The sequence below is a fragment of the Lepisosteus platostomus genome, chromosome 11 (genome assembly GCF_059453375.1).
Source record: "Lepisosteus platostomus isolate fLepPlt1 chromosome 11, fLepPlt1.hap1, whole genome shotgun sequence".
Lineage (NCBI taxonomy): Eukaryota > Metazoa > Chordata > Actinopteri > Semionotiformes > Lepisosteidae > Lepisosteus > Lepisosteus platostomus.
Window position 1 is genome coordinate 28,211,110 of NC_142621.1, and position 27,702 is coordinate 28,238,811.

At 38.5% G+C, this 27,702-nt stretch overlaps 2 protein-coding genes and 1 long non-coding RNA gene across 4 annotated transcripts in view; 2 read left to right on the forward strand and 1 right to left on the reverse strand.

Annotated features, from left to right (window-relative positions):
• The window catches only part of faf1 (Fas (TNFRSF6) associated factor 1), a 150,818-nt gene extending 137,063 nt beyond the window's left edge, over positions 1–13,755 (reverse strand). Inside the window, exons 1-2 of one of the 2 annotated variants that reach the window (XM_088598997.1) lie at positions 13,251–13,755; positions 1,120–1,188 (exon numbers count right to left, since the gene is read on the reverse strand). In XM_088598997.1, the coding sequence (XP_088455123.1) occupies positions 1,120–1,188; positions 13,251–13,307 (126 nt within the window). In that variant the 5' untranslated portion in view covers positions 13,308–13,755. Of the gene's footprint in view, positions 1–1,119; positions 1,189–7,579; positions 7,637–13,250 lie in introns of those variants that run through there. The other variant, XM_088598998.1, reaches the window with a different exon arrangement.
• On the forward strand, positions 12,871–13,803 carry LOC148652336 (uncharacterized). Its single transcript, XR_015925297.1, has 2 exons — positions 12,871–12,983; positions 13,175–13,803. It is a non-coding gene; the product is annotated as an uncharacterized LOC148652336 (long non-coding RNA).
• Positions 13,804–17,385: 3,582 nt separating this feature from the next.
• On the forward strand, positions 17,386–27,631 carry cdkn2c (cyclin-dependent kinase inhibitor 2C (p18, inhibits CDK4)). The gene is made up of 2 exons (XM_088598999.1): positions 17,386–19,199; positions 25,410–27,631. Exons 1-2 carry the CDS (start codon positions 19,068–19,070, stop codon positions 25,773–25,775), a joined length of 498 nt encoding a protein of 165 aa, XP_088455125.1. The 5' UTR covers positions 17,386–19,067; the 3' UTR covers positions 25,776–27,631.
• Positions 27,632–27,702: the final 71 nt, after the last annotated feature.

The following is a 27,702-nucleotide window of genomic DNA, read 5'->3' on the forward strand; positions in this document are numbered from 1 at the left end:
GTTCTTATCATTGTTATGAAAAAGACCTTTGAATAATGATACACCAAAATATCACACCAGGCTAACAGTCATCTTTCTACTATTATATATTTACTCAGAATAACAAATTTGCCTGCAATTTTTTCTGCATTAACAAAAATCAAACCATAGGAAGCAACTGTTAAGTCTTCAGAAACACTCCAAAAACTGGTCTTAGGCATAGGTTTCTGCAATGCTATTTGATGTTGAGTTAAATAACAAAGATCCCCTGTTTTAACATATGGGGGAGGAACATATGAACTTTTGCACCCCCTAGCTCTATTTTAAAATCTTCTTTTGAAGAGTATTGTTCCATCACATAACTGATTTTGTGGAAATACATGCAAGCCTAGATAATTTTGTGAAGTAGCACAGTATTCACAGATTTCTTCAAAAGCGGTTCCAGGAGTCTGCAAAAGACTTTACATTTTTACCCAAACAGAACATATTCATTCATGTCATCACATTACACTAGAGGTGTGCCTTAGGAACTGATAACAATAATAACCTAGCACACAACATGCAGCATCTGTGTTCATGTGAGCCATATACATTCCTTCCTTTCACACTTCAGACTCAACCCCACTGCCTATCTGGGAGAAGTTCACATAGCATTCTGAGCGCACAGCTCTCTATTTTTAACTACAACAATTAGCATAAATCTTGTATTAAGATAGAGTCAATGTGCTTCGGAAGCTACGTTTTACTGAAAAGACTCTTCAAGTGCAGCCATTAATAGCGGGAGCTATGACAGCTATTTCAATGTTATCCTGTTCTATGAGAGCAATTGAACACAGTCCAAATATTCCCATACAGTGCATTCCTATTCGTTAGGATAGGATTCGTTCCTATTCTGAGTAACACACATTAAACCACAGTTTTAGAGCACCAGTGCAAAAGCTTCATTCAGAGCTTCAGTCGCATTAAAACATCTTGGGTATTAGTGGCTCTGTTTCAACACATAATGGGACTCCTTCTAAACACCAAAACATTGTTGGTAGGTTCTGATATTGTTTTTGGACATCAAAAATTATTTTGTGGCGGGCGTTATGTTTTTTTCCTCTTTTCTTGTGGGAGGCACAACTGGGGAGGTTAACTTACCACTAAATCCCAGTTATTCAGCTCCAGGAGGGCAATGGCTTCTGCAATGTTGTCAATGCCAGTGCAAGCCTGAAAAGACAAGAGATCACAATGTTGCCATCAATGTCACGATCTACTGCATGTGCAATACTTTGCAACATTCAGCTTCCGTGTTGCACAAGATGGCCAAGTTATAAAGGAAGAGTGTTCAGGATTGAGCAATAAAATACATGAACTCAAGCACTGTACAGTAGGGTCTGGACATTCGCAAGAGTTCGGTACAGAGAACCATCGCAAAAAGCCAAATTTGCATATAACGAAGTCCACACCTACAGTATGCCAATGCATAGTATACTACGGTAAATAGTACATATGGTTAAAAAACATAAGCAATCCTAGCCAAATATGCATACAACAAAGTCCACACCTATACTGACGCATAGTATTCTATAGTAAATAGTATGTATTGTTAAAAAGCATAAACAATCTTCCCTGATAATGATAATTATGGGGCGGAGCGGTGGCTCTGTGGCTAATGATCTGTGCCTTTGACCGGAAGGTTGCCGGTTCAAATCCCACAGCCGGCAGAGGAATCCTGCTCCGCTGGGCCCCTGAGCAAGGCCCTTAACCCCATCTGCTCCAGGGGCACTGTTCAATGGCTGACCCTGCGCTCTGACCCCAAGCTTCTCTCTCCCCGTCTGTGTCTCATGGTGAGCAAGCTGGGGTCTGCTAAAAGTATCAATAATACTGATTAACTAAAAGAGAAAAGAAAGAAACAACAGTGATCCCAAACTTAAATAATCAGTTAGAATAAGATGAATCCCTCCTCTGTATCCAGCCCGCACTTTCTCTCTCTGCCTCCATGATTAGCCCCACTGTAATGAAACGGGCAATGAAACTGTCAGTGAGCCTGTAAAGTCGTCTCCAGCCTGTCATTCCCCACACAGCCCACACAGGACCTGGAGTACTCCTTGCAATATAAAAACAAGACCACTCTGAGATGCGGGTGCTGGGTAGTACATATTTGGATAGTGGGCAGGGGGAGACTCACTCATTAGCTAGATTTATGTCACAATTCTAGTCTGCTGGGCTGCTAAACTTGAAAGCTGCAGGTAACAGCCTTCAGCTCAGTTTCATCCTGCATTGCTCTTCTATCATTCATGAGCCCACCAGTCAGACAGAATTGCAAACAATTTTATTTTAAATGTTAAATTAATGCTGAGATCCTACTGTATTATTAGCATGCACACTTTTACCGAGGCATCAGTAGAGTGGACATTACATCTGGGTGAAAGAAAAACCACAGATTGCTGGTAAATGCGTGACTGGAATGATGGAAAAACCTATTGTGATTACATAATACAAGCAATTCAACAGCCTTGTTTTGACATTGCTCATTACAGGAATTACTGAGCCATCATTTTTATAACTTTTCCTTTTCTTTATGTTCTTTTTTATTTTCATTTAAATAACTTTAGAGGTCATAAGATTTTTTTTTTTACATCTCAAGTCACCATGCTGTGGTATTCATTTGGAAATTCAGGTTCAGGGGAAACAGTGCCACCTACTGGTCGACCATCACCACTTGCAGCATCCACCTGGTTTATCTTGAAGGTTTGCCCATCCCAGTTTTCCAGGAAACTGGAAAATTGCCCAAGCCCCAAGACCAGGCCTGGCCTATCTTCTGAAATCTGATTAAATCAAAAAGGTAACACTGCTGTCAATAAGCTTTGGCTTCCCACTTTTCTGTCAGAAAAACAATCCGGTTCATGCTGAAAATTTACAATGACAGGCAGCACTAAAACACTGCCCACACAAAACAAAAATTAAACTTTATGTCAGACACAACAGGATTTTCAGCCCATTTCACATCTAAAGAGCTTTAATGTTGAGCAGTAGCCCAGAAGTAAAAGTAGAAGTCAATCATGATTTTATTCACCTCTAGAAAGTGGAAATGAAATATTATTGCAAGTGCAGAAAAATGCAAGGTCGTTCAAGGTGAAACTGCTGAATGTACACATTTCTCTCCATAGCACCACGAGTGTAGCACACAGGCAGCAGATGTGCAAAGCATTTTCATACAACTGCTCCCCGATACAACACAGCCCAGTCATAGAACAAATGCAGCTGAACAGATGAACACCAGCCCTCCAGTCGCAGGTTCTCTTACATTTCCCTCCAGCTCCTACTACACGTACCATTATATAAACAATTGCTAAAACTCCAGCAAAGAATCCCCTACTATAAGTAAATAAGATACCAGGGGGCAGTCAATTTGGGTTTAGAAATAGCAGATCTCGTCTAACCAATTTTCTTTGAGTTCTCTGAACAAGCAACAACAATAATGGACACACAGAATACAATATGAGGTATTTAGATTTGCAAAAGGCTTTTGATATGGGGTCTCCTAAAAGATTAATTCTCCTATTTCAGGCAGTATGCATTCAGGAAAATGCACGTATTTGGATTTAGGACTAGTTAATTAATTGCAAGGAGTACAGATAAGGGGCGCTGGTACTGACTCTGGCGAGAAAAAAAAACTGAGGTGTTCCCGAGCCAGATTTTCTGGAGTTTCTGCACTCATAGGGATGAAATCAAATAGTCACTGAGGTCTATGCATCAAGAAAAAGGCTCACCCATCAGATTAATAGAGATGCCTTTATTATTAGCATCTTTATGTGTAATTATGATGACAAAACCATTGACAAAATCTGTAGGCATGGAACATGCTCAGATACAAAACCGTTGATAAAGGGGCACTCAGTGTTGATAGATCTGGAGTACACAGCTAAAATAGTTTTTGCCACTATTCTAGACAACACAGGGGAAAAGGTGAACAATCCAGACAAAATGTTTGTGCATAGAGGTAGACACACAGGACTGAAATCAAGAGCTTTAATATTTAAATTGTATTATGCACGAGTAAGACCTTAATAAGAACACTATGGTCTCCACAAGCAAAAAAGATTTTGCTGCTCTGGAGTCAATCCAGGAAACAAGAACTACAAAATTAGTTATTTGTCATTAGATATCTAAAAGAAGGTCAAAACTTGAAATATACAGTGGCACTAGTACTTAGACCCCTGTGCTTTAGTAGCTCTAAATTTACACAGGTGAAAGAAATTACTCTAATGAGAATATAACTGCCTTACCACTGTCCTGTACACCACTGAAGTGACTGTTACATTTTCTAGTAAAAAACCCTGTCTGTTTAGGGAACATTGGTCAGACATTGAGGACTAAAGAACAATCTGAAGAAGTTAGAGTTAACGTGATAAATACACATACTGTAGATTAGGAACAGGGTACAAAAATTATCAGTGTATGGATATCCCAGCTCAATAATCAAGAGGCCATTCCCCAAAACCTACCATTGGAACATTGGAGGCCAACAATCACTATGAAAAACCTACAGAGTTCAGTTGCTGAGAGTGAAGTAAAGGAGCAACAATCAACTATATCAAGGGCTCTGCATAACATTGGCTTGTACAAGAGGGTAGCAATAAAGGTCGTTACTCAAAAACAATCCTCTAAAAGCCCATCTGGAGTTTACCAGATAGCATAAGAGTGATACAGCTAAGATCTGGAAAAGGGTTTGTGGTCAGATGAGACCAAGATAGAGCATTCTGGCCAAAATTCAAAGCGCTGTGTGTGCCACAAATCTAACATTACCTATGCCCTGAGAAACACTATGTCTGCAGTGGCTGCATCATGCTATGGGTATGCTTCTCATTAGGGACGAGGAATCTTGGTAGAATTGAAGGAAACATAGATGGAGCGAGCACAACGAAATACTGCAACGGAACTTGTTCCAGTCTGCTAAAAAAAAATTAGGCTTAGGAGAATATTCACCTTCCAGCAGAACAAGGATCCTAAGCAACACTGGAACAGCTCAAAAGTAAAAAAGGACAGACCCAGTAAAAAATCCTGACCTCAACTCCAGTGTGCTCTGTGGCACACGTTGAAAAATGGATCACAAGCACTGTCCAAGAAACAAAAAAAGAGCTGGAGCGAATCTGCCAAGACGAATGGGTGAACATCGCTCCTAACCAGTGTGCCGAGCTGGCACCGAAAACTACCACAAAAGACTTAAAGCTACTGTGGCTACTGCTATTGTTACTGTGGCAAATGGTGTTTCTGCCAAATATGAATGTGTGGGGTCCGAATACTTGTACTAGCAGCATATTTCAGTTTTTGACTTGACTTATCTACTGACAAATAACTAAGTTTGTCGTTAAAAAACATCTGTCTGAGCTTGTGAGTTTGTACTAAAAATGCCGAAAGGAATAAGATGTGCAAGCAACTTTTGTAATCCAGCAACATTTGAAAACTTGTTACAGGGACTCGATATTTTTGCAAGGCACTGTATATTTCTAGGCTTAAAGGAATTTCAAGCTTAAGGAACTGAACCATTTTAGACTTGAACACAGAAGACTTGATCCAAGTATCCATAATTCACAAAGACAATGACCAAGTCAACAGAGCTGACGTCTTTAAAATCAACAGTTAAACACAAACCAGCTGTGCACTGTGGTACACAGACAAATAGGACAAACCATTGCAACCGCTATCAAAGACTTACATATTGTATTGTGTTTCCACACCACAGACAACGACAGTACCCGCCCACAATTCCTTTCTGTAGCCAAGATAGCCAGCATACGCAAAAGACTGCTTAATCCTTCCTATGATCCTCATTACATGTTTTGCAACTGTCATTTTTCCACAGCACGCAATTTTCAGAATACGGATGTTCAAATAGGTCAAATAACTGTACAAGAGCCCTGTTTTTGGACTAAAAAAGCTTCTTATAGCAAAAGGCAATGAAAGACCACGCTGTCTGCTTCTAGCTCCAGACCAACGTTACAGGTCAGGTTCTAGGTCTGTTGTTTCCCTGCACAATGCTGCTAGCACCATGCCAGGCACCGATGAAAGCCCAAATAAAGCCCCCAGACACTGGTGGAATAGTGCAAATGTTCTTTTAACGTTATTCAACAACCAAGCCTCCCATGACCAGCAGCTGACAAAATCATGTCTGTGCAATGCATCTTCTGAAACCCTATATTGCAAAGTGTGATATATTTCATTAATGTTCCTCCCCATGCCTAAACCAATGACCTAGAACTTAACAAAGGTAATGCTTAACCCCATGCCCACAGAGGGGGGAGGGGAAGCTGTAGACTCCACCTGTAGCCAGCATCAAAATGAAAGAGAGAAAGGTGTTCTGATGAGCCTGGGGCATGAATATAGAACTGCTAAGTAAGCAAAATGCAAAACCACTGATATAGTCCTCATTTTATTTCCAGAAAGCATTCTAAATTGCATTAACAGCCACTTCTACAGACTTTTCACTTCTGTCATTGCACATTTGCAAATGCTCTGTCTCTAGTCATACAGTAGCAGTGCTAGGTCATCACAGGATGGACAGTATGGTCTGTAGACTAGCCACTGCAAATATTCAACCAGACTTTAATTCATAAAAAAACCAAATTGTAGTCTCCCGTTTCCCAGCCCTGATAGAACTACTGAAATCTGGCTAGTTTGTGAGTGAGAAAGGCAAATGCAGACCTAAACAGCTACAGGTGTGTGGGGAAAAATACTGATTCCAAAAGGCAACAGCTCCAATGACAATTCATTTGAACTATGCTTTACATACAAATAGGATAAAAAAAGAACTCAATGTCAGTCACAACTAAGGCCAGAGCTTTGTTTTCTACATTATTTTAGGGAAAAAAAATTGAAGGTAAAATAAAGTATTCAACAGATACAGTAAGTGTAAAAGCTGCCAAGTTTTCCATCTGCAGAGCACTCCTGAAATAAGGCTGACTGGGGGCTCTGCCCAATCCACACAACCCAAACGGACTCCTAAATAAAGACTATAATTCAAACCTGCTTTCCTTCCCAGCAGAAAAGGAAAAGACAGTAGAGCAGCTGTCCACGCTGTAAAATTCAGTGTCGAGTTCATTCTATCTTAACTTTAAAGAGAACGCTGAGTGCCCAAGAAGAACTAGTGGTGTGCGGCACCTTTGAAAAACAAGAACCGCAATAAGAGACAAAGCAAAAGGAAATCTGAAAGCAAAGGTGCCGGGCAAACCAGAACACCTCAAAAGAATAAGTCTGAAAATGCTACAGGTCTGTTTTGATTGAAAATGTGATATAAAGGCAAGCCCAGCATGCATGTTTTTAAACCAGTCTTAGAACTATCACTATCATTCAAAGGTACAAGGACTTCAGAGGGAGGGAGCTGAACGTACAGTGACAGATTTTATGAACTGTCTGTGTGTGGTTGCCTTAGATCTTACTGCTGTCAAGTTCCAAGGGAAATCCCTGTAACATAAGCAGACCCAGAACAGAGCACTTGCGGTGTACTGGCATCCTAAGATACCCCTGGGGCAGTGCAAAAAGCTGAAATCCTTCTAGGCCCTATTAGACAGGAGACCCTTTCCCACTTTGTTTTTTACTTTCGACTCAGCAAAATTACCTGCCGTTTCTTTTGACAGTCAAAGTGCGGGATGATTTTCATCCTTGGGTTCGTTATGATCCTTTCAGGCAGATGCTTTCCTCCCAGGTTGAACACAGAAGAGGACGAAATACATCAGTGTCCATGGTCCAACAACAAGGCTCGATCCAATTAGCATTGTGGTCACTCCTTCCCTGTTCATTTTATTGCTGTGCACTATTTTGTGTGTGTCTGTGTGCTAAAGAAGGCCCGTTTATTACGGACAAGGGGCTGGCAACATCGTGTCACTCGACTTCAACTCTCACATTCCCACAGGAACTCATGGCGGCGATGGCGGCTGCATGTTCAGAGATGTGAGGAGCACAAAGAAGCAATGGCTGTGTTTGTGTTGTGGCTCGGGCGAGCTCAATCCTGCTGGATTCACATTTCAACACTGGAAAACCTGCAGGGCTGTTTTCGACCCAGCTTGAGAGACTCGCCCTAGGAATGAAAATGGTCCTGTAAATACAGTACATCTGCCTGTTCAACCTGGGGAGGGTACGAGTAAGAAAGGATTTAAATCCATCGACCTTAAAACGCAGAAATGATGGATTATTCCAGGAAAACTGCATTGAATTTTCCTTGCGTTTGACTAGAGACTTTTACCATGACAAGCCGGAACACAAATTATAGAATTCCACATATATAACCCCAAATGTATATCAAATAATTTGTATAGTATTATTCAGACACGATTACGACCTACTTTGCAAAAAAAAAACGGACTCTCCTGTAAAATATTACTGTAGGCCATACTGATCTGTGGGAAGTGGCTTTGTTCCATATTTTCCAGAAACATTTTAACCCAAAACACTCAACAAAAAACCAACCCTAACACAAACACCACCCTAAATCATGTGTTATGTGAATGACAGTAGGAAAAGCCTCAGTAATGTCCTATTGTCCCTTAGAATTCTCATTTGAGCACAAGATCATGCACGTTCCATGCAAGCTAAGCTGTCAGTTGTTGACCTCATAAACAGCTGTGTCATTCTGCTTGTTAAAAATACAGGCCTCTACAGTAACAGCTTTCTCTGCTAGATCAGCAGGAAAAACTGTTTACTAACAGCTCAATTCACATTTGCAAAGATACCATCATGAAGGACCAAATGTCTTAGCATGAAATGAGAATGGTTTCTTCAGGAGGAAAGAAAGACTTCCTTGACTTTGAGACAAAGGCTGCTTTAATTGATGGTCTTCCATAAACAAGGCAGTGCTAAGCCAGAAAGCCATACTGATTTCTGTGTACCCAGAGAGCAAGTCTCACAGTCAGTCAGGTAACAAAGGTAAGGGCCTTATTTTCAGCTGTGGACAAACATTAGGGAAACTGCCCATCGCTTACTGTGGACATCATACAGTACTTTCCCAACCAAACTGTCCCTTTCACTCTGATCCTACGTTAGATTATAATTAACCTCCAAACCACTTTTCAAACAAACAGATAGAGCACATTGAGGAGTTAATTCTTGGCCTGTGACATCTGAAACAGAGTACCTCAGCTGTTTTCTTGCACATTAAGGATATGAAAAGTTCCGACCGCCTATCCTAGCCTGGCTGCTGTAAAAGAACTGGACATGACTTTCAAACTAACCTTGAAAGAACCCCTTACTCCCTCCTGTCTTCTACACATCAAGTACAAACTGACATGCAAAGAGGGATACAGTAGCTAATTCTTTCAATACATTTGATGATGGAAGTTTCTGACAATGTCGCTAGTGATAGCAAATCTAATATCAACTATTGTCCCAGACAGGCTCTAATTTGAGCCATGGGTTCTCAAAGTCACACTCCAAAGTGACTACTTTTTACACATAATTATCCACTCTGTCAAGCCGTTACATCTGTGCCAACTGTAAGCTCTGCCCAGAAGCCTTCACCATCATCTGTCATTCAGAAATACAAGTGGCCAACAGGAAGATGCTAACCCTAGCAGTAATGATTTTGTCCCTCAACGTTATATCAGTACTGCATGAACTTCCACTGACAGAAACGTATTTATAAAATTGAACATGGTTTGAATAAATAAGGACATAAAAGTTTAAAAACTATAGAGCAACAAAAAGACTATGTAGGTGATAAATACAGAGCCTAGAGAGCTCATCTCAAAAAGACCTTGACTTTCAAGCAGAGGACTGCCTGTGCATGTGTTTTCCATATACAATCTTTCATAAGGTGAGCAAAGGAAGCCAACAACAACAAAAGAAGCAAATAAGTGATGAGGTATATTTTATAAATATGTATTTTCTGGCAGTCTGCAGTCTATTACTATTTTTTTTTTTTTTTAAATAGATACAAGCAGGGTAATGAAAGTAACTGCAAAGGAAAATTTCAGCATAAGAAGTCCTTCTCTGCTGGTGCACTGGGTAATGGATTAGCTAATTCAGCACAACAGAAATGTGTTACAGCTGCTGCACGTCAACTAAGTTACTCCACTAGCTGAATTCTATCTACAGAAATCCCATCACATACATTAAAAAACACCTGCCTCATATTTAACAATCCCTTCTTACTTTGAATGGCTTCCATGACCAAACAGTTGAAATACCTTCTGCACAACAATGTGGAAACTCAGAAAAACAGCATGAGAAGTTTTGGAGATTGCAAAACTTTACAGTACATGGTGTATGTCCATGGTGTCCTTTAGCAAAGGCCTGGATGATTCTTTAATAGAACACTGTTTTGAATTAAAAAACTGCCTTTAGATTTAGGTGGCAGGTTCTCGCATGTAATATGTGGTTTTTGTCAGTCTTTACTGACAAATGGACGTTTCCACAAAATTCACTAAACTCCAGATAATTGTAAATGCTCATCATAAGATCCTAGTATCTGATCATCTGCAAGGGTTTAAAAATTAGGCTGAATTTAAACTTCTGTTTTTCCGTTCAGTCTATCATAGTCTGTCAAGTGAAAATGAGATTGTAAATTCAAGTGATATGGAAAGGGTAGTAAATCTGCTAAATGATTTTCTTCCACTTACATTTATCCATTAAAAAGTAGGACCAAAAAGACAAAAGCTGAACTGGTTAAAAAAAATAAAACTATTTTCTGAGAACCTCCTGACATTCACAATACCTTATGAGCACACTTCCATCAGTAACAGTGGCTCTGTGGCTAAGGATCTGCGCCTGTGGCTGGAAGGTTGCCAGTTCGTATCCCGCGGCCAGCAGAGGAATCCTGAGCAAGACCCTTAACCCCAAGTGCTCCAGGGGCGCATATAAAAGGCTGACCCTGCGCTCTGATCCCAAGCTTCGCTCCCTGTCTGTGTGTCTCATGGAGAGCATGTTGGGGTATGCAAAAAGGCAAATTCCCAATACAATAAATTGTATATGATCAATAAAGTGATCTTAAAAAAAATCTTATCTTAAAACCTGCTACCATGAATGTCTGTGTATGAAGCATAGAAAAAAGCAGGTATCTTTCAGCCAACAGTCAAAATTAAACCAGAAACAAAAACTACTCTGACTGAATATATTCCAGTTTTCCTAAATCAGCTTTATTTTAATAAACGCTTCACAAAGAATTAGGTTTTCATGTCCAGTCATACCACAAATATAACCAGGTTACCTTAAATCTTCCCAGCCCACAGAACACAGATTTAATTACACTAAAAAACTCCTGGTGTTGCATTTTTATTTTAACTGCCATTCCTCTGCTCATCTTATGACAATTCAATATATTTAAGTAGGGGGCTCATCTCAAACTCAGGATTATTTGCAAAACCTATAAAAACGTTCTAAATCCTTATAGTAGTAAAAGGGCGGTCATGGTGTTCAGAAACGTAGCTGCATCACAAAAGGCTTTGATATCAGCATAATAAACATAATCACAGGCATGAAGGGCCACTTTCAGACATTTGTAAAACTGTTATCAGGAGACACATCATCGCTGACCCGAAGCAGTCTACTCAGTAAATGGCTTCATGACTATAAACGTAATGAATACCAACTTGCTAATTCCTTCTGGTCTTACTTAAGATATTGCACATTAATCATTTATGCCAGCGCAACTTAACTCCATCATGCTTACCAAATCTGCAGTCAGTGGTACTGCATATTGCTCAGTGCACTGTTACATCTCAAGAAATGGGTTTAAACCATGTTGCTTCATCTGAACATTTATGATGTAGCCTACAATTTCACTTGCTTTATCTCCTGTGGCACCTTTTTAGACTGTAATCTACCATGGAAATCAACTACTGCAGAACCAGGTGCACAAAGATTCCATGGAAGAGTACAGGAGGAAGATGTAAGTAGCACACAGGTCTCTGAAGCACACTCCGGCCTGTGAAACATTTGTTTCCCTCAGTTCCTTCCTCACATGTGTCCTACAAACATCATTTCATAACAGTGGGCAATTACTCACAGAGGTACACAGGAAAATCCCAGCAGGAACAGCTACAGCACATTAAGAAAGAATGAAGGTAGAGTTAAATGTTACAAAACACCAGACTGTCACTTATGTAAACTTTCTACCAACTCACTGGGAAGAGCAAGACTGCATGTTGCGTCACCTGACATGCAGGAAAAGAAGCTGTAAAAATATCCTTATATCATCAAATGTTTGTCAACAAAATTACTATTTCAATCTCCAATATAAAGACTATGATAATGATTTATATATAAATAATAAATTTGCTGTATAAAACATCTTAGAGAGAAACTTAGAATTTTCCCTTCTGAGATCAAAAGATCTTAAAATTAATTTTAAAAGTGAAAATACAGAAAAATATTGTTTTAGGATACACAAATCACACTAATTCATCCCTACTCATTTAAAATCTTACAGTTACTAAGCTCACATTAAAAAGATGTTGTTCTCACTGTATTTTCTGAATGAAAAGGTGACAATCACACTTGGCAGCAACAAACCGCAACATCTAAAAGATTTCAGAAAGGCAAGTCTGTCAAACTGGGTGCATTGTTAAATCCCTTAAAATCCCTTATTTCTTAGGCATTAGCCATTTTCTTATCTGGTTAAACGGGATCTTTAAAGACCTATAAAAACTACAATTTGCATAAAATGCTGCAGGACTAGGCCATTAGTGCCTTACTAGAGTTAAAATTGGACCTCTTCTAAGATCAAAATATTTTTCTTCAGCCATCAGCAAAGCACTTTTGGTAGATCTCAAATGGATAGTTTTTATTTTTTTCTTAGCTTTACAGACAGCTTGTTAAAGTCAGGAGTATGAAAAGTGTTCAGGCACTGCCTTTGTGAAACATCCACAACAACCTGTTTTTTTTTTTATTTGGGTTAAAGTTCACTGTCCTTTAGCAATTTTTTTTGATGAGTTCAAGATCTACGTTCAGACCTGGTAACGTAAACAAAATGTTAAGTCTTCATTTATTTTTCAACTTCATGGAACCATTGGTTTTCTTTAACAAGCCATGTAAGCTTCTCAACCAGTACGATTCCTGTATCACGTCTAATGTGTTAACAGTGTCTATACCTCATCTACAGAAACCCAGACCGGCGTGTGTTTGTGTTGTTGTTGTTTGAAATGTGACAGGTTCTATTCTGTTTGAACAAGAGCATCTTGTCTCTCTTGTGCTGCTGTTGACGTGTGGCATTTCCTTTCAGGAACAGCATGTCAAGTTAAACAAGTCGGCGAGCATTAAGAGCCACGTACAGGAACCCGTGCAAAGAGGAAACCCACCTGAAAGTCAGCCAGAATCATCTCTCTGTCCATGTTGCTACCGCTATCGGAGGCCATTGCAGTGACTGGCTATCTCTCTCTAGTGAAAGCAGGAGGGGAGAGGGGAGGGGGCTAAGGTTTCATATAAAAATGCCGTCGGAAATACACAAAAACTACCCGAGCCCACCCGGGGAACGGGACTACGCAGGCAGGGAAGGTGAAAACGGCGGCGTTATCCCGCAGTTTCGTTGGTATTCCGGATCTTTTTTTTGTGGGTTTCAGCCTCTGATGAACCAACACTTTTCCTTTTTTATGTGCTCACAGGCACCTCTCCAGTTGATTTACGGCAGAAGAAAAAACGTCGCACGGCAAAACGAAAAAATGCTTTTCGGCAGCGTTGATGGAAAGTTTTTAAAGAGATAGTGTACTTTTTAAATCCAATATGAAAACATTGTAACGCAAGGATATTGTTGCGTTATGTGACAATTTCGTTGGAGTGTCTTGGTGCAGTTGTTTACAAGGCTGAGGAATAATAATACTGCGAAACAAAAAATAAAGGCACACAAAGCCTATATCACACAAGGTTTGACGTCACTCTTTGGGGAGAGGGTATTAACACTTTAAAATAAAAATAAAAAAAATTCAAAACAAGTTGAGTTTCGCAGTTTCTACCTCTGTCATATCAGACCCTCTTTACACGGTGAACTTGTGCATGAGGTGCGATTGGTTAAAATGTTATATATAGAAAATAAATATTATTGGATTCGAAAGAGGAGAAACACACATGCACTACAGTACTCTCCACCGAGTTGGAATGTGGCCACGTCAGATATGAAGTGCACTCAGTTAACAGCGCAAAACTCTACACAAGTTCAAAATTAGGTGATCCCAATAATAACAATGTGCTGTTTAATATAGGTTCAGAGCTTTATGAACCAGTAGATCCGCAATCACCGGTTGTTCCACATTCCTTGCACTGTTCGTTAAAACAAAATGAACGACATTTTTTCCTAATGACGTTTTCGTCATGTACAGTACTTAGAGTAAGACCGTCATACAGTAGAATTATGCACAGGTGTTTTTCAAGCATGTAAGGAAGGAATGTGTGTTTTTGACTGATAAACATATTGTGTGTGTAGAAAATCACCTGTCAAGGCCAGAGTCAGGGCTATTTACTGCAAAACATGCCTTGTTTTGGAAAACTTACTACTGACAATTCAAATGTTCTGGGAAAGCCTCTTCTCCTCTCAGGGCCAAAATAGTTAAGCAAAGCTGATTGTTGGTGGACCACTAGGTGGCAGTCTGCTGAGAGAAGAAAGTTCTCGTGTGCGAGATATATACCACATTGAAATCCTGTGTAGTGGCCTGCCTAGCTCACTCCAGATGGCTGTCAAGCTGATGTGCCAGGGAGACTGCGCGCTGGTTGATCCCTGTTGTCCACATCACAAGCGTCCATGCCAATCACTGCAGCCTGCCTGACATTTCAGGAACTCTTACGAGGCCGAGTTATGGAAGTTGATGCAAGAACAGCACTGAAACTCATATTCAATGAATCATCATCTTGATTTTATATTGGCAAAAAATACATTGTTTATCACCATGAAATAAATAGCATCTGCTTTCATGAAATGGAAAACGAAGTCCTGTCAGATACCAGACATTAAGGATCCCCAGGCATACCCGTTCCCTGGAAATCTTCCATTTTGGCTTATTCAGTCTGGCCTGTACTTAAATGTTATGTTTAATCAGCAAAGAAATGTAATCACTTCTCTTCCCTACTTGCAGTGTAGTGAACTGCTGGCACAGAACCACTGCTGTATTCCACCCCTGAGGGTGCTGCACTTCAGTGGTGGATGAAGTCAGTCCCTAATTACATGTGAAGAACTTTATGATTATTTGAGATAAAATAAGTTATATATGAGGTGTCATTATTATTCCCTCCTTTTGTAATGATTATATTAAATTTTCATGGTAAAACATAAATGTCTGTGCTACAAATCATCAAAAGGATGTAGCTGTTCAGAGAGCCCAATGGAGAGAATGTCTCCCTTCTCCATAACATTGTAACAAAGGTAATTTTCCTTGTTCACATTTTCATAGGGCTCAATCCCAACTCACGCTTTCTTCCTGTACTTCTGTGTGTGTGTGTGTGTGGGGGGGGGGGGGGTTCAGGTGCTCCAGTTTCTAGCTACCCATCCATATTGTCAAAACCAATACCCTGGCTTCTTTCAAGAAACGTCTGGATGAGACCCTTAGATCAATCAGCTACTAACTATCGAATGGTCTAGTGGGGCTAAAAAGCCTCTGCTTATTTGTGAAATAGCTTATATTCCCATTCAAGAGGGCCTTATCAACCTCTTCAACCCCAGCTTACACTGTGCATTTTACTGAGTAACTTACCTTGCTCAAGATTTTAACAGAGGTGCCCTACCTTGGACCTGAATCCACAGCTGCCCAGTTATAAACCCAGTGCCCTAACCCCTACGCCTTCCTTGCCAATAAGGAGAATGACCTAAGTGCCCTGTCTCTGCCTTCCTTGCGAATAAGGAGAATGACCTAAGTGCCCTGTCTCACTTATGACCCACACAGTTGTCTGGGATCCCGATTGTTAAATGTATAGTATACTGTTTAATTTCTGAAATCTGTCATCATGACGTCGTCACTGTGCCACTAATTTACCCTGACTACATGTCATGAGAAACTTGCTGTACACAGTCAAGTTAACTGTTATTGTCTCAATTGGAGGATACATTGTGTATATCTCACTACAAGACCTCCTTCTTTATGTAGTACAATCATTTTCATTTCTGATCACAATCGACAGAGCACACGTTTTGGTGCGAAAGTACAGCATATGTTTCACAAGGCGGCACTCGCTATTTATAAAATCTAAAGAAAATATTTCAATTCATTTTCAGAGACAGAGGGCGCAGCGCTGCTTGAGTACACAGCAGGCAGGCGCTCACGACAGACTGCTGCTCTGCCACAATGTCCAGTTTTTATCTGCTATACGTGCTCTGCATGACTGCTGTTTTTGCTTGTCTTGTTTGGTTGTCGTCTGCTGTAGCCTTTGAAACTCGCATGTTGGACATACAAGGGTGGAGGCGGCCCAGGGGCAAGAAGGACTTGCAGACCTGATTGCGTTAATTGCATTTCTTGGGAGCGCACCGTTCAGCCAACACACTGTACGCTGTTACGGGGTTTTCGTGTTCAGTTTGGTTAATGTTAAACATCTGTGGGAGCAGAACACCATTCATATTTAAACTGCATAAAATAAAAAAGGCTCGTTTGTGTATAACCTTCTTGAAAAGGCATATAGCAAATGAGATTAGATGTAGCGTGGCGAGTTAATTATATAGCTCAGTACTGTCACTATGGAGAAAAACGAACGCTTGATTCCAGCATAATGCTGATAGAAAGTATATATATGTTTCGCTGTGTAAATGTATAATTATCTTTATCTTGAGATGCCAAATTACCACAAAGTAACAGAAATTTTAAAAATAATCACTATCGTTTCAGTGAGATATGAATGCGAATCGTTTTCATAATTCCAGTCTTACACGGTCTGTGGCGTCGTTTATTTTCGTTCTTTTTTCCATTTGGTTCCCAACAGCTATTGGCCAAACGTACCAGTTGATAAGCCTTGTAGAAATTGAAAGCTGCGTTATTAGCAAGGTAGATAATTTGACCTGGGAATACGACTGACACATAACGGTAAAACAGTTTCGCAAGCGCTCAAGTCGAAGACGCAGACTTCGCAAGGGTCTTGGCTATGATTTTCAGGTTACCGATACTTTTAAAATACCGGTAATAGAGTTTAAAGGACAAAACATTAGAATGTAAATGACTCTCTTGATAAAAGTCCTGTATACGATGTTTCTTGGTCCGTGTATAACGAAAAGCTAAAAACCTGAAGGTGCGAATGAAATATGTGACTTTTTGATCTCTACAGAGGTGGAATTTGGGTACGGTTTTCGTCTAATTCAAAATCCTGTCCCAGTGGCTTTGGTCAGATAGGTTTATCGCCCCTGCCCCCTCCCGTAGAAGCCGGAGCGACGACAGAGCGGTCCAGTCCCAGCTCGCCTCCCCCTGCTCTTTCAGAAGCGACTGTATCTGTCAGCCCCGCCTCTGATCTGTTCGTTAGCTGTGTGGGCGGAAGAGTCGGAGGAGCTCCCTCTTTTCAAAAATGAGTGATGTCAATGAACAGCAACAAACCACTTTTTCAAAAAAAAATCACTCGTGTTAAAAAAAAAACTACGCAAAAAGGTGGGGTTGGCAAATGGAACTGCGATGAGGTCGGGGAGGGGGGAGAGCAACAGAAATTTATTGCAAATATTATCAGTGTTGAAATAATGCTTTTAAGGTTATGGCAAGCGGATCAGCGTTAATGCGAGTGAGGTCCTTGATACGACACAAAGGCAGGAAGGTACTAGGTTTCTGTAACAAATCACTACAGAGAGATGGCTTTACAATCAAATTTTAAAAAGCGAAAAGGAAGGGCCGAGATGGAGGAATACAATACCGTACCTGTTTTGTGAAGATACTGTACTGCATTGCCGCGATCTCATGGTGTTGCCTTTTTTAACCGAAATAAACAACCTCTCATCAATAATGAAGAAAGCAGGACGCATTTGAGCAACCCTTATTTCTACAGTTACAAAAATGGGCGGGAAGTTTGCACAAAACTTTGAAAACACAGCCTTTAAGATGTCATTGGATACAGCTACTCGTTAAACAGAAACAGACCTATTTTTCCCCATTTTTGTTTTCAGTCCAGAATTGCATTAAGACTGGCTTTGAAACGTACTTACTGTTTGCAAAAGGACCGGTTTAACTAAAACCATGCTCTTTTATGATCGGATATGCTGTGTGGACGGCCGCTGGCGATGTGACTACCTGTATTTTTAAACTGATCGCTTTTGGGATACAGTAACCGAAATATGGGTTGCACCTGTATGACAGCGTTTGCCTATTTGGATTTGTGAAAGGCAAATACCATTTTTGAGGGCGATTCAAGGAACTTACCTTAAATGCCAAGCGCGCTTTTCAAACAGAAAACGGTTTGTGAAATGAGTTAAATGTAGCTCACTTCATGACTGTTGCTCAGAAGCCGGGACTTTTTTTAATCATCTTTGAACCCGACCAATACGTTGGTGGGCACAATAACATTTTAAATCTTTCGACACCAACTAGCTAATTTTGCATTTTTTTCGACCTCTGCGCATCCCGGTTGCAAACGCGTGGTGACAGGTTTGAATCTTTTATCTGTCACCTTGTTGTTTTTCTCCGAAGAAGAAAAAGCGATTCCTGGATTTCAAATACGGATAAGCTAAGAGGAGTCTTTCCAGCAGCCGGGTTTTCTGAAGAAACCACTACAGGAGATGTCAAGTATCTGGGGTCTAGGGTCTATAATAATTTATTTTAAGCAGTAACAGTGCGCGGAGTCATCGGCAGAAAATCCGGGTACGAAGGGATTTCTCCTAAACCCGACCAAGACCGAGCGTCTCCGAGGGCATTAATGATGGATTTGTTTTCTGAGCGATGCTCAGTGAAAAAATATAGATCTGTATTCCTCGTTCTGGAATGGCTGGACATCCCGATTTTTCGAACTGATGTAAAAATGAAGTGGATTGTGTTTGTGGGATGGTGTTAAAAAGGGAGGCGGACCCTGGCCGAAGCCCAGTTTCTTTTACTGTTCAATATTTACTACAACCTTTTTGGTGGCTCGCGTCACTATAGGTTTACCATAAAAAAGAAGCAGAGCGTACTGTTACAAATAACACCCAACTTTTTTTCCCAAGAAAATATTTTTCAAATCTTTTATTTCCATAAAGAATGGCTGGTTCTTCAGAAGCAAACAGGCTTGCCAGTGCATCTGCAAGGGGCGATTTAACTGAAGTTGAAATGTTATTACAAACGGGGGCAAATGTAAATGAAAGGAATGAGTTTGGCAGGACTGCCTTGCAGGTTGGTATTGCGTTTCTTCAGACAAAATTGCACATTTTAGTTAAAAAAAAGACGCGGTAATTTTGCTGTGGGACTCGGTCCATAGGATGCACCGTTGTACAGATGTTTGACACCCTTAGCAAAAGGTAGCTTCGTGACGTATCTGAAATATGAATGATTATTTTAAGGCATAAATACCCTTTTCTCTGTTCCAGATGAAGTCAATTAAGATGTTTTTAATTGTCTTTAGAAAACAATATTATCAGTCTGCTGAAAAGATAGTGGAGGTTATACTTAACGTGGGACGTTGTTTTCTTCTTCGTTCGTGGTTAGCTGCTCCATCCGAGTCCGGTTTTCCAGCCCTGGGCATTTCGAAATCCGCGAAAATCACTAACGTCAAATACTCGCATTTTGCATCATCGCATATCATTCTTTTACTAATTCGGCTTCTTTTACGGTCTCGTTGTGTTCATAGTCTGTTGTTCATAAAAGAAAGACAGATTACGTTAGTAAGAATATGTTTTAAAAGGCTAGCCTTTGGGAATCTCGGCGTGTATGTAAAACTATAGAAAATTCGTCGCAAAATAGTGTCTCGGTAACTGCCCATATTAAAAAAAGGAGGCAGTATACTCATCTGACCTTAACTGCAGATACACACAAACCTACAGTATATTATTACATCTCTCACCATGTAGCTCATATATATGTAAAGTATAATGTTCGACCTTCATTGAGATATTAATTAGAATAAGCAGCCTTGCTAATTGTTCATTTATGTGCAGTACCTCGATCCACGGACTGATACCTTACAGTAAAAATAACCCGTTCTGTACAGCACATACTTTACGGCTTGGCCTAAGCTGAATATGTATTTATATCTTTATAATTAATAATGTGAGAACTTCTATTCCATATTACGATAACAAGTAGAATTAATTCACTTTAAAAAATAAGAGTACAACCTCCTTTTTTCTGCACTCTGGAATGGAAACCTGACCCCCGGTTTCTGAGGGGAGCTGAATTTTTAAAAATACATATTTATCAATAATTTTAGTTTCAGGTAAAGGCCATAACTACAGTCAGTAGTGTGAAATATCGCTTGATAGACTAGAAGACAATAATTATTTTTATGAATAAGCAGAATGCATTTATCTCCTATCTTGATTGGATATCAGTTTGGAACTATGACAGGTTTTTTAACCCGTGGGAGGTACGTATCATTTGTAATATTATTTTAAAACACTTCTAATAATCACTGGATAACTCAGACAAGAATAATTAACAGTAGGGACTGTCCTGCGCTAATACTGAAAGAGATGTGGCAGACCTCAAACTCACTATCACTGCGAATTGCAAATTTACGGATGACAAACGCAGTTTCAAACATAGAAAACGAACCAAAATACTCCTCATTCCAGAGTAAAAATCAACGTTTCGCAAAATGTAAACAAACGGAACTCAAAAGATAAATAAATAAACACTACTCCCCATTCACTCTTGTGAGATAGTGAGGAGAAAACAGATTAAGTATTTCATAAATTATTGGCCTGGTCACCTTAGCTAAAAATATATTAATTGATCAATTCACTGTTTCCAGTGTTAATTAATAGGTCTCAGTGACACTTATTTTAAAAATGTTTTTGTCTTTTTCAGTCAGGAGTTAATTGTACAGAAAGGTGTGTTTAAATGTGTATGTACTGTATGTGCGAGGGTAGACTTAGAGAATTTAACATTATTTTGTTGATTATGCCACACAGAATCCAAAGTTTAGTAATAGATTAAAGTAAATTTTTGTAACCACATTACCAACATAAAAGCTGTTGTTTTGTGGTTCGATTCAGCAGAACAAAACATATAAACAGCCTAAGCTTATTTTAGTTTTTGGAAGCTGAGTAGTACCTCGATAGCTATACAAAAGCCTGTGAAAGTGAACAGCAATAACATATCAGACAAACTCTGGTAGACCTAATGTTTTATATATAAATTGGAAACAAAAAAGAAAGATGCTACTGTATATAAAAAATAGCAATACCACATATCCTTATTTTACACCGGCCTACAGATTATACTTGTATAGTAGTATGTAATACCTATTTTTGTATTTATCCAATATTTATAAACAATGTAATTAGGCATCTGGACACTTTTAAAAATATGTTTAAATAAAAATTGAGTGTGGAAAGCAGACTAAATTTCAAGGACAGATTTGCTCCAATCTTTGGTTTTTATTTCCAAAACCATGGAATGTAAATTCAAAGTGTGTGTACTCTCCATCTTGATATAGATGTTTATGCATGTACTGTGTATAAATGAATGCAGTGATACATATATACACAAATACACATATGTTTGTGTTCATATGTACTGTATATATGTGTGTGTGCACTCAAGAACAATTTTTGAGGACAATTTTTTTTACAAACAGGAAAAAGACTCTTCTTGACAATTGCCAATATAATACTTTTTTTTTTTACAAAAAGCAGTGTTAAAACAACACGATTGTAGTAGAAAGGCATGTTGTATTTTCGGTGTGGTTTTTACCACAAAATTGTGTTGTTTCTTTTTGAGCGCCAAAAAGTGTAGTTTTCACCAGTATTGGGTGAAGGGAGACTATCTGAAGTAAAGGGTGAAGACATTGCAACTGCATTTGTTTCTCAAATATGTTTCAGCTTACAGTAAGCACTGTCTAAAAATACATAATGTCATACATTCATACAAATGTTTATCCTTTCAGGCTTTGGCAGAAAAGGCCAGCTATCAGCTTGTCTTTTTGAACTCTCTACAGGGGAATCCCAAGAACAATTTAAGCATGTTTTCAATGTAGTGGCCCCATTTCATTTTAGAGACTCCAGGGGCAACGTTTTTAAATTTGCCAGTTAAACAGATCAAGCCCTACTTTTTATTTTCAGGCCTCAGTCTTGCTTTGCAGAATAATCAAGACTTATGCGATAATGTTATGGAAAAAAAATAGAATAGGCTACTTAATCCTTTTTTGTTCCTTCTGAGAACCACAAACATTAGATTTAGCGCCCTGAATAATCTTATTCTGTACTTAATTGCATTTGTTTTTATTACCTACTTGCTTTTGCAGTATATTTTAAAAAACGCATGGACAAAATATGTTTCTGTGCAGCCTGCAATTGTACTATTTCATTCCTTTTTCATTTATAATAACAAGGTTATATGATGTAAACTAAGAGTATCCACATCCTCTTTTTTTTCAATTTAAAGGAAAACAAAATTAACGGTTGCAACTAAGTGGTATTAACCTGTTTTAAAATTAGACCCCTTCCCTACGATGGGCAGAAGTGTATGTGTATATCACTTCAAATGCTTTAAGTTCGTTCATGTTCTGTTACATTGAAGGCAGAGTGTTTATCTTGCTCTAGGCAGGCTAATGTGGAGAAAACTAAAAGAAAATCGGTTCAGTGCACCAAAGCAGAACTAAAAAAGATACCTTTTTCAAATTATTTGTCAAGATTTAATGTAGGCAATAGTAGGCCTCATGGTATCTTGGTACTTCCAAACGACTTTGCATATTGAGCTGTTAATAGATTTATTCATTTTAAACTGAACACTGCCTTTTTTATCTTTTATCAGTGTTGTATTTAAATTGAAATATCGGAATTTTGGTATTAGGTTATATTGTATGAATGTAACAATGAATCGTTGTCATTTGTCTATAATAGGTTGTCCTTTTTTTTACTGACAGCTACAGTATTATTTAATTCTGCATAAACCATCTCAGTTAATAGCTACAGCTTTCAAACAGTGAGGCCTAGTGTACTTAGAAATATTTTTGCAGTCAATCTTTTTTTCAAATAACAATATTGGTAGTGCAGTATTGTTATACAGAAATACATCTAAATCTGAAGGGATAATAATGCACGTGTGAATCTTTACTGCCAGCTCTTCTCTGTTTGGAGATTAAATGTTCACAGGCATGATAATTACATGTATTTCTTCAGGTGCAATTTCAGTTTTCTAAGGCCTAACAGTTATTACATGGTCATTCAATAATCCATTATGTCAGGATAACGAATACTGACTTGCTTACCTTTCAGTAGAATACTTTTAAAAGTAACGGTTAATAGTATGTTTGAATTTTCAATTCTTACTGTTTGGAAAGCTGTCACAAGATGTCAAGGTACCCAGAGGAAGAAAAAAGGCAGAATTAGGAGAATGCTCACTTTCGGAATACCGGACACAATTTTTGAAGATTACAATGAAGTCAAACGACCGTTACAAAACTGCTGGAGTGTTACCCAGATACAGGTGCCAAAATGGAGAATGCAGTCTCTCTGAACTAGATTGCATAGCCAAACCCACATCCTTATTGAGATGATTCTAGTAGAAAATAAATGTACCTCCCACATGTTCTTTACAGTAGGTGTTAATGGCCAGGACTGTCTTGGTGCTAACAGTGATGTTCATATGCTTTACTTTCAGTATTTGTATTGCCAGCACATCCCAAAGTTCCCTAACTAGCCTCCTTGGAGAACTAGCTCTCTCTGGCACCTATTCTTGGAGGAGAATGGTCCATTGAATGTGCACAGGGCCCGTATTGCCACCTATAAGCAATAGGAGTGAGGAGGCTAAGGTCATAGTGAACTCATACTCCTACTGCTTTTGAGAGCATCTGTTTTTAACATTTAACTTGATAACGCCTGCTGAAGTGAATCAACTGAAATTGCAATTATCTAACTATTGTTTTGCACATATAACAGTGCAAAAACGTTTGAGATGGGTGATTAGAGGCTTAGTTATAGCCCGTAAAATAGGCCATGTGCATTTTGTAGAAAACATTTAAGACTGTTTAAAAAACATTAATTTTCCATTCAGTGTCTTACTGTATATACTGTAAGTATTTTATGTATTATACAGTCCTATCTAAATTACTAAACAGTTTGCTTCTTTCATATTAAACCTATGGAAAATAGAGGAGCAACTATCAAACAAAATGATTTTCTACGATAGTTATCTTACAGAAACTCATTTGTTTAGCAGGTTTTTGTCATTCATTTTACATGAAAAAATCAATAGTAATTACCAAAGACTGTGTGAGCTTCAATTGGATTCTTTAAAGCATAACATAATTAAACCTATGTTACTTCATAGATCTGGTGTGCAGTTTTAATGTAAAGTACGTTTTAAATCTAAGCTGGAAAAATCAGATACATTATCCCTATTGTTAATTATAAATGTATTAAGTATGTATTTACAGATATCTTAAGTACAATAATAAAAATAATTCTGGCCCTTTGTAAATGACAGAATTGCAAATAGGCCTACAGTTTCTATATGAGCCACTTGTTCCTTCCACATACCTATTTTAAGAGAAAACTTTGAGATTACAAAATCACACATATTTGTAAAAAACACACCCTGCTAAAATTTGTCAGATCTTATTAAAGAGACATTGCATTCTTACAGAATATTATACATTGTGAAATGGCATATTAGAACATGATAATAATTAATGGAAAATAGGAATTAAAATAATGAAATATTAAACTTAAATATATCTTAAGAGAAGTTTTGCTATTTCACGTTTTCCCCAAGAACTGTGATATATCATTTATACAATATCTAATACAGAATCATAAGGAGTTTTATAAGAGCAGTTTACCAAAGAACTCTTACCGTAAGTTACTCTGAAAAACTGATACAAAATTTAAAGTGTGCGACTCTAAAATGGCGGTTTAATTAATGTTGTTAATATTTTTTTCTATGTTTAACTTTTAAATCCAAAGAATCGTTAAAAGCCGAAAAACTGCTCTGCCCCAACTCTCGCATCCTCATGGAAAATAACTTTGTATCGGCTCCGTAACTGAGGTCAAACAATTTATTGAAAGTAAAGTTATGCTACCCTACGAAATTCGAAAGATGCTGTTGACCTTAAACCACGGAGTATTTCAAATTGTCTATAAAATTGCCACAGTCTGGAATATTTTAGGGCCTACTGCATCAAACGTCTTTTGGTTGCCTACTGCAACACAGGTAAAGTTGCCAAGCCTTAGGTATGTATTCGGAACCTGCATTTTTGCCAATGTAATTAGACTAAAGGTGCTCAGAAACAGAATAGTTTGCAATGCCCCTACTTATATTTATTTAAACCTATGTGTTTATTATTGTTGCATTTAAAGCTATTTTCACTTGGCTCACTCAAAATCAAAATAAATAATATGCTGGTTTTATGCAACTAATAATTAACGTGCTTTCTGTTTCTAGGTCATGAAGCTTGGCAACCCCTCCATAGCCCAGGTCCTGCTGCGGGCGAACGCCGATCCCAACGTGCGAGACCCTCTCGGCGGCCTTACTGTGACGCACGACACTGCCCGGGACGGCTACGAGGACACGTTGCGCGTTCTGGTGGAGCACGGCGCCGACGTGAACATCCAGGACACAGAGGGGAATCTGCCTTTGCACCTTGCGGCTAGGGAAGGCAATTTGGACGTTGTTAAATTCCTAATAGAGCGGACGGCCCAGCCCCTGCATCGGAACCTGGAGGGAAAGACTGCTTGTGACTTGGCTAAAACGCACAACAGAATGACAACAGCGAGATGGATTGAGGAGTATATGCGCCTGCAAAACTAAAAGGGGAGCGCCACAGAGACATGTCACATTTAGGTTTAAGGGAAAAATCTGATCAATTCATGGACATCCATTGAGAAGTTTGAAATTCATGTATGATCATTCGTTTTTGTTCTATAATGGTGACGATGAGAGCGTAGTTACTCAGCATAATCCTCGTTCCAATCTAAAACTTGCGTTTGTGTGTGAAGCAACATATTGAAAAGCGTTGTTTAAGATAACGTAGAATGAAACATCCTCCAAGTCACGAGAAAATAGTTGATGTTGAAAATTTTTATTTTTTTATAAGGCGGAAGACAGATTGCCTTCCTCTTTAAAAATCGTTTAATTTTTGTTCGCTGAGGAACTGAAGATTTTCAGAGTAGTGGGCTACTGTAAAGCACAATCACAAATTGATTCTGCAAGAATAACTGCTGAATGCCTAGTTTATTGGCAAGTCAAATTTATACTGTTTCCTTTTGAAGCGCTCGAAAGAAACTACAAAACATATTATCCTAAAAAGCCTCTTAATATGTTTTGACCTAGGAAGAATCTCCAGGTTCTGTGAATGACAATTTCTTCGTTCATGTTTAATTCTTCTTTCTGTTTACGTTCATGCAAAAAGGGGAGAACGACAGTTTTAAATGGCCCCAATGTAACTTGTATCTCACTGCTTGACAAGCTGATATTTTCAATACGAATTTAATTTGGCAGCTTCAACAATCATCAATTTTGTGTGAAATGCTGAAACGTGCGCCTAGTGTCAAGGAACGCACTGCCACATACAGTATATGAAATAAATAATTCGATGTCGAGGGGAATACACTTTTTTATATAAACTACATTCCCATTTTGTATTAAATATCGAAACTTTTCGATAACCCATTACATCAACTTCAACATACAAGCGCGTCGAATTACCACCCAGTTTCTTTAAAAAAAAAACAGCCAATTTTTAGTAAGTACCGTTTGAGGTCTTAATAGATCGCTTGTGTTTCTTTGTTACTTTTTTACTGTAAGTTACATTTTTAGATTTTGATACGTCTACTAAGTGTGTTTCCAGCCACATAATATACTGAATGCTTTTTAAAACTATTGCAATCGCCGGTTTTAATTCAAACTAATAATTGTCCATTTTTTAAAAAAGCTTGTAGGTAATTTTATTTCCAGGCATTTTTAATGGCCTGTATTGATTTGGGAAATAAATTTTAAGTTGTTGAATTTAAACGATAGCTGGCTATATTTTTTTGTATGTTGAGGCGTGCTTAGATGTCAGTTGAACTGTTTGTATTATAGAGACACAATTTAATTTCTTTGCCACATCAACAGCAAGCTTAAAGCTGAAACGCCGCACGTTGCTTTCAGCGATTAACATCGAGTAGGCTTAGGCAAAGGCAATACATAAGATGCCAATCTCCAATTTACAGTATGTCTTTACAATCATGTGTTCTTTTTATTATTAATTGGATTTGCATCTTTAAATTAGCCAGGTTTATGGTTTGTTTTTCATCGTATTTTTATTTTCCTCTATAAAACGTTCACGTTGCACTTTTGGTGTAACGGCAGTGATGAATGTTACCCATGGTGCGATGTGTTAGACTGTGAACGCATGTATCTTTATCTTCTCAACAAAATGTGATTTTTACATTTTCAATACGGACCGACCAAAGTTTTGTTTTCTTTTCGTTTTTTTACGCAAAACGAAGAAGTACATGCACTTACAGTGTTTCATTTTGGATTTCTCTATTTATAAAACAACCGTCATTGTGTCAATTAAAATGTTTTATGTGTTGTCCTGTTAGGACAAAAGTGTATATTGCAAAATTAAGTTATGTTATCTTGCTTTCGTGAGAAAAAAATAAAATATTGAAAGAACGGCATGGTGCATTACTTCCTCTTACGTTTATCTTATTCATAATAAAATAATTTAAAGGTCATATATATAGTATGT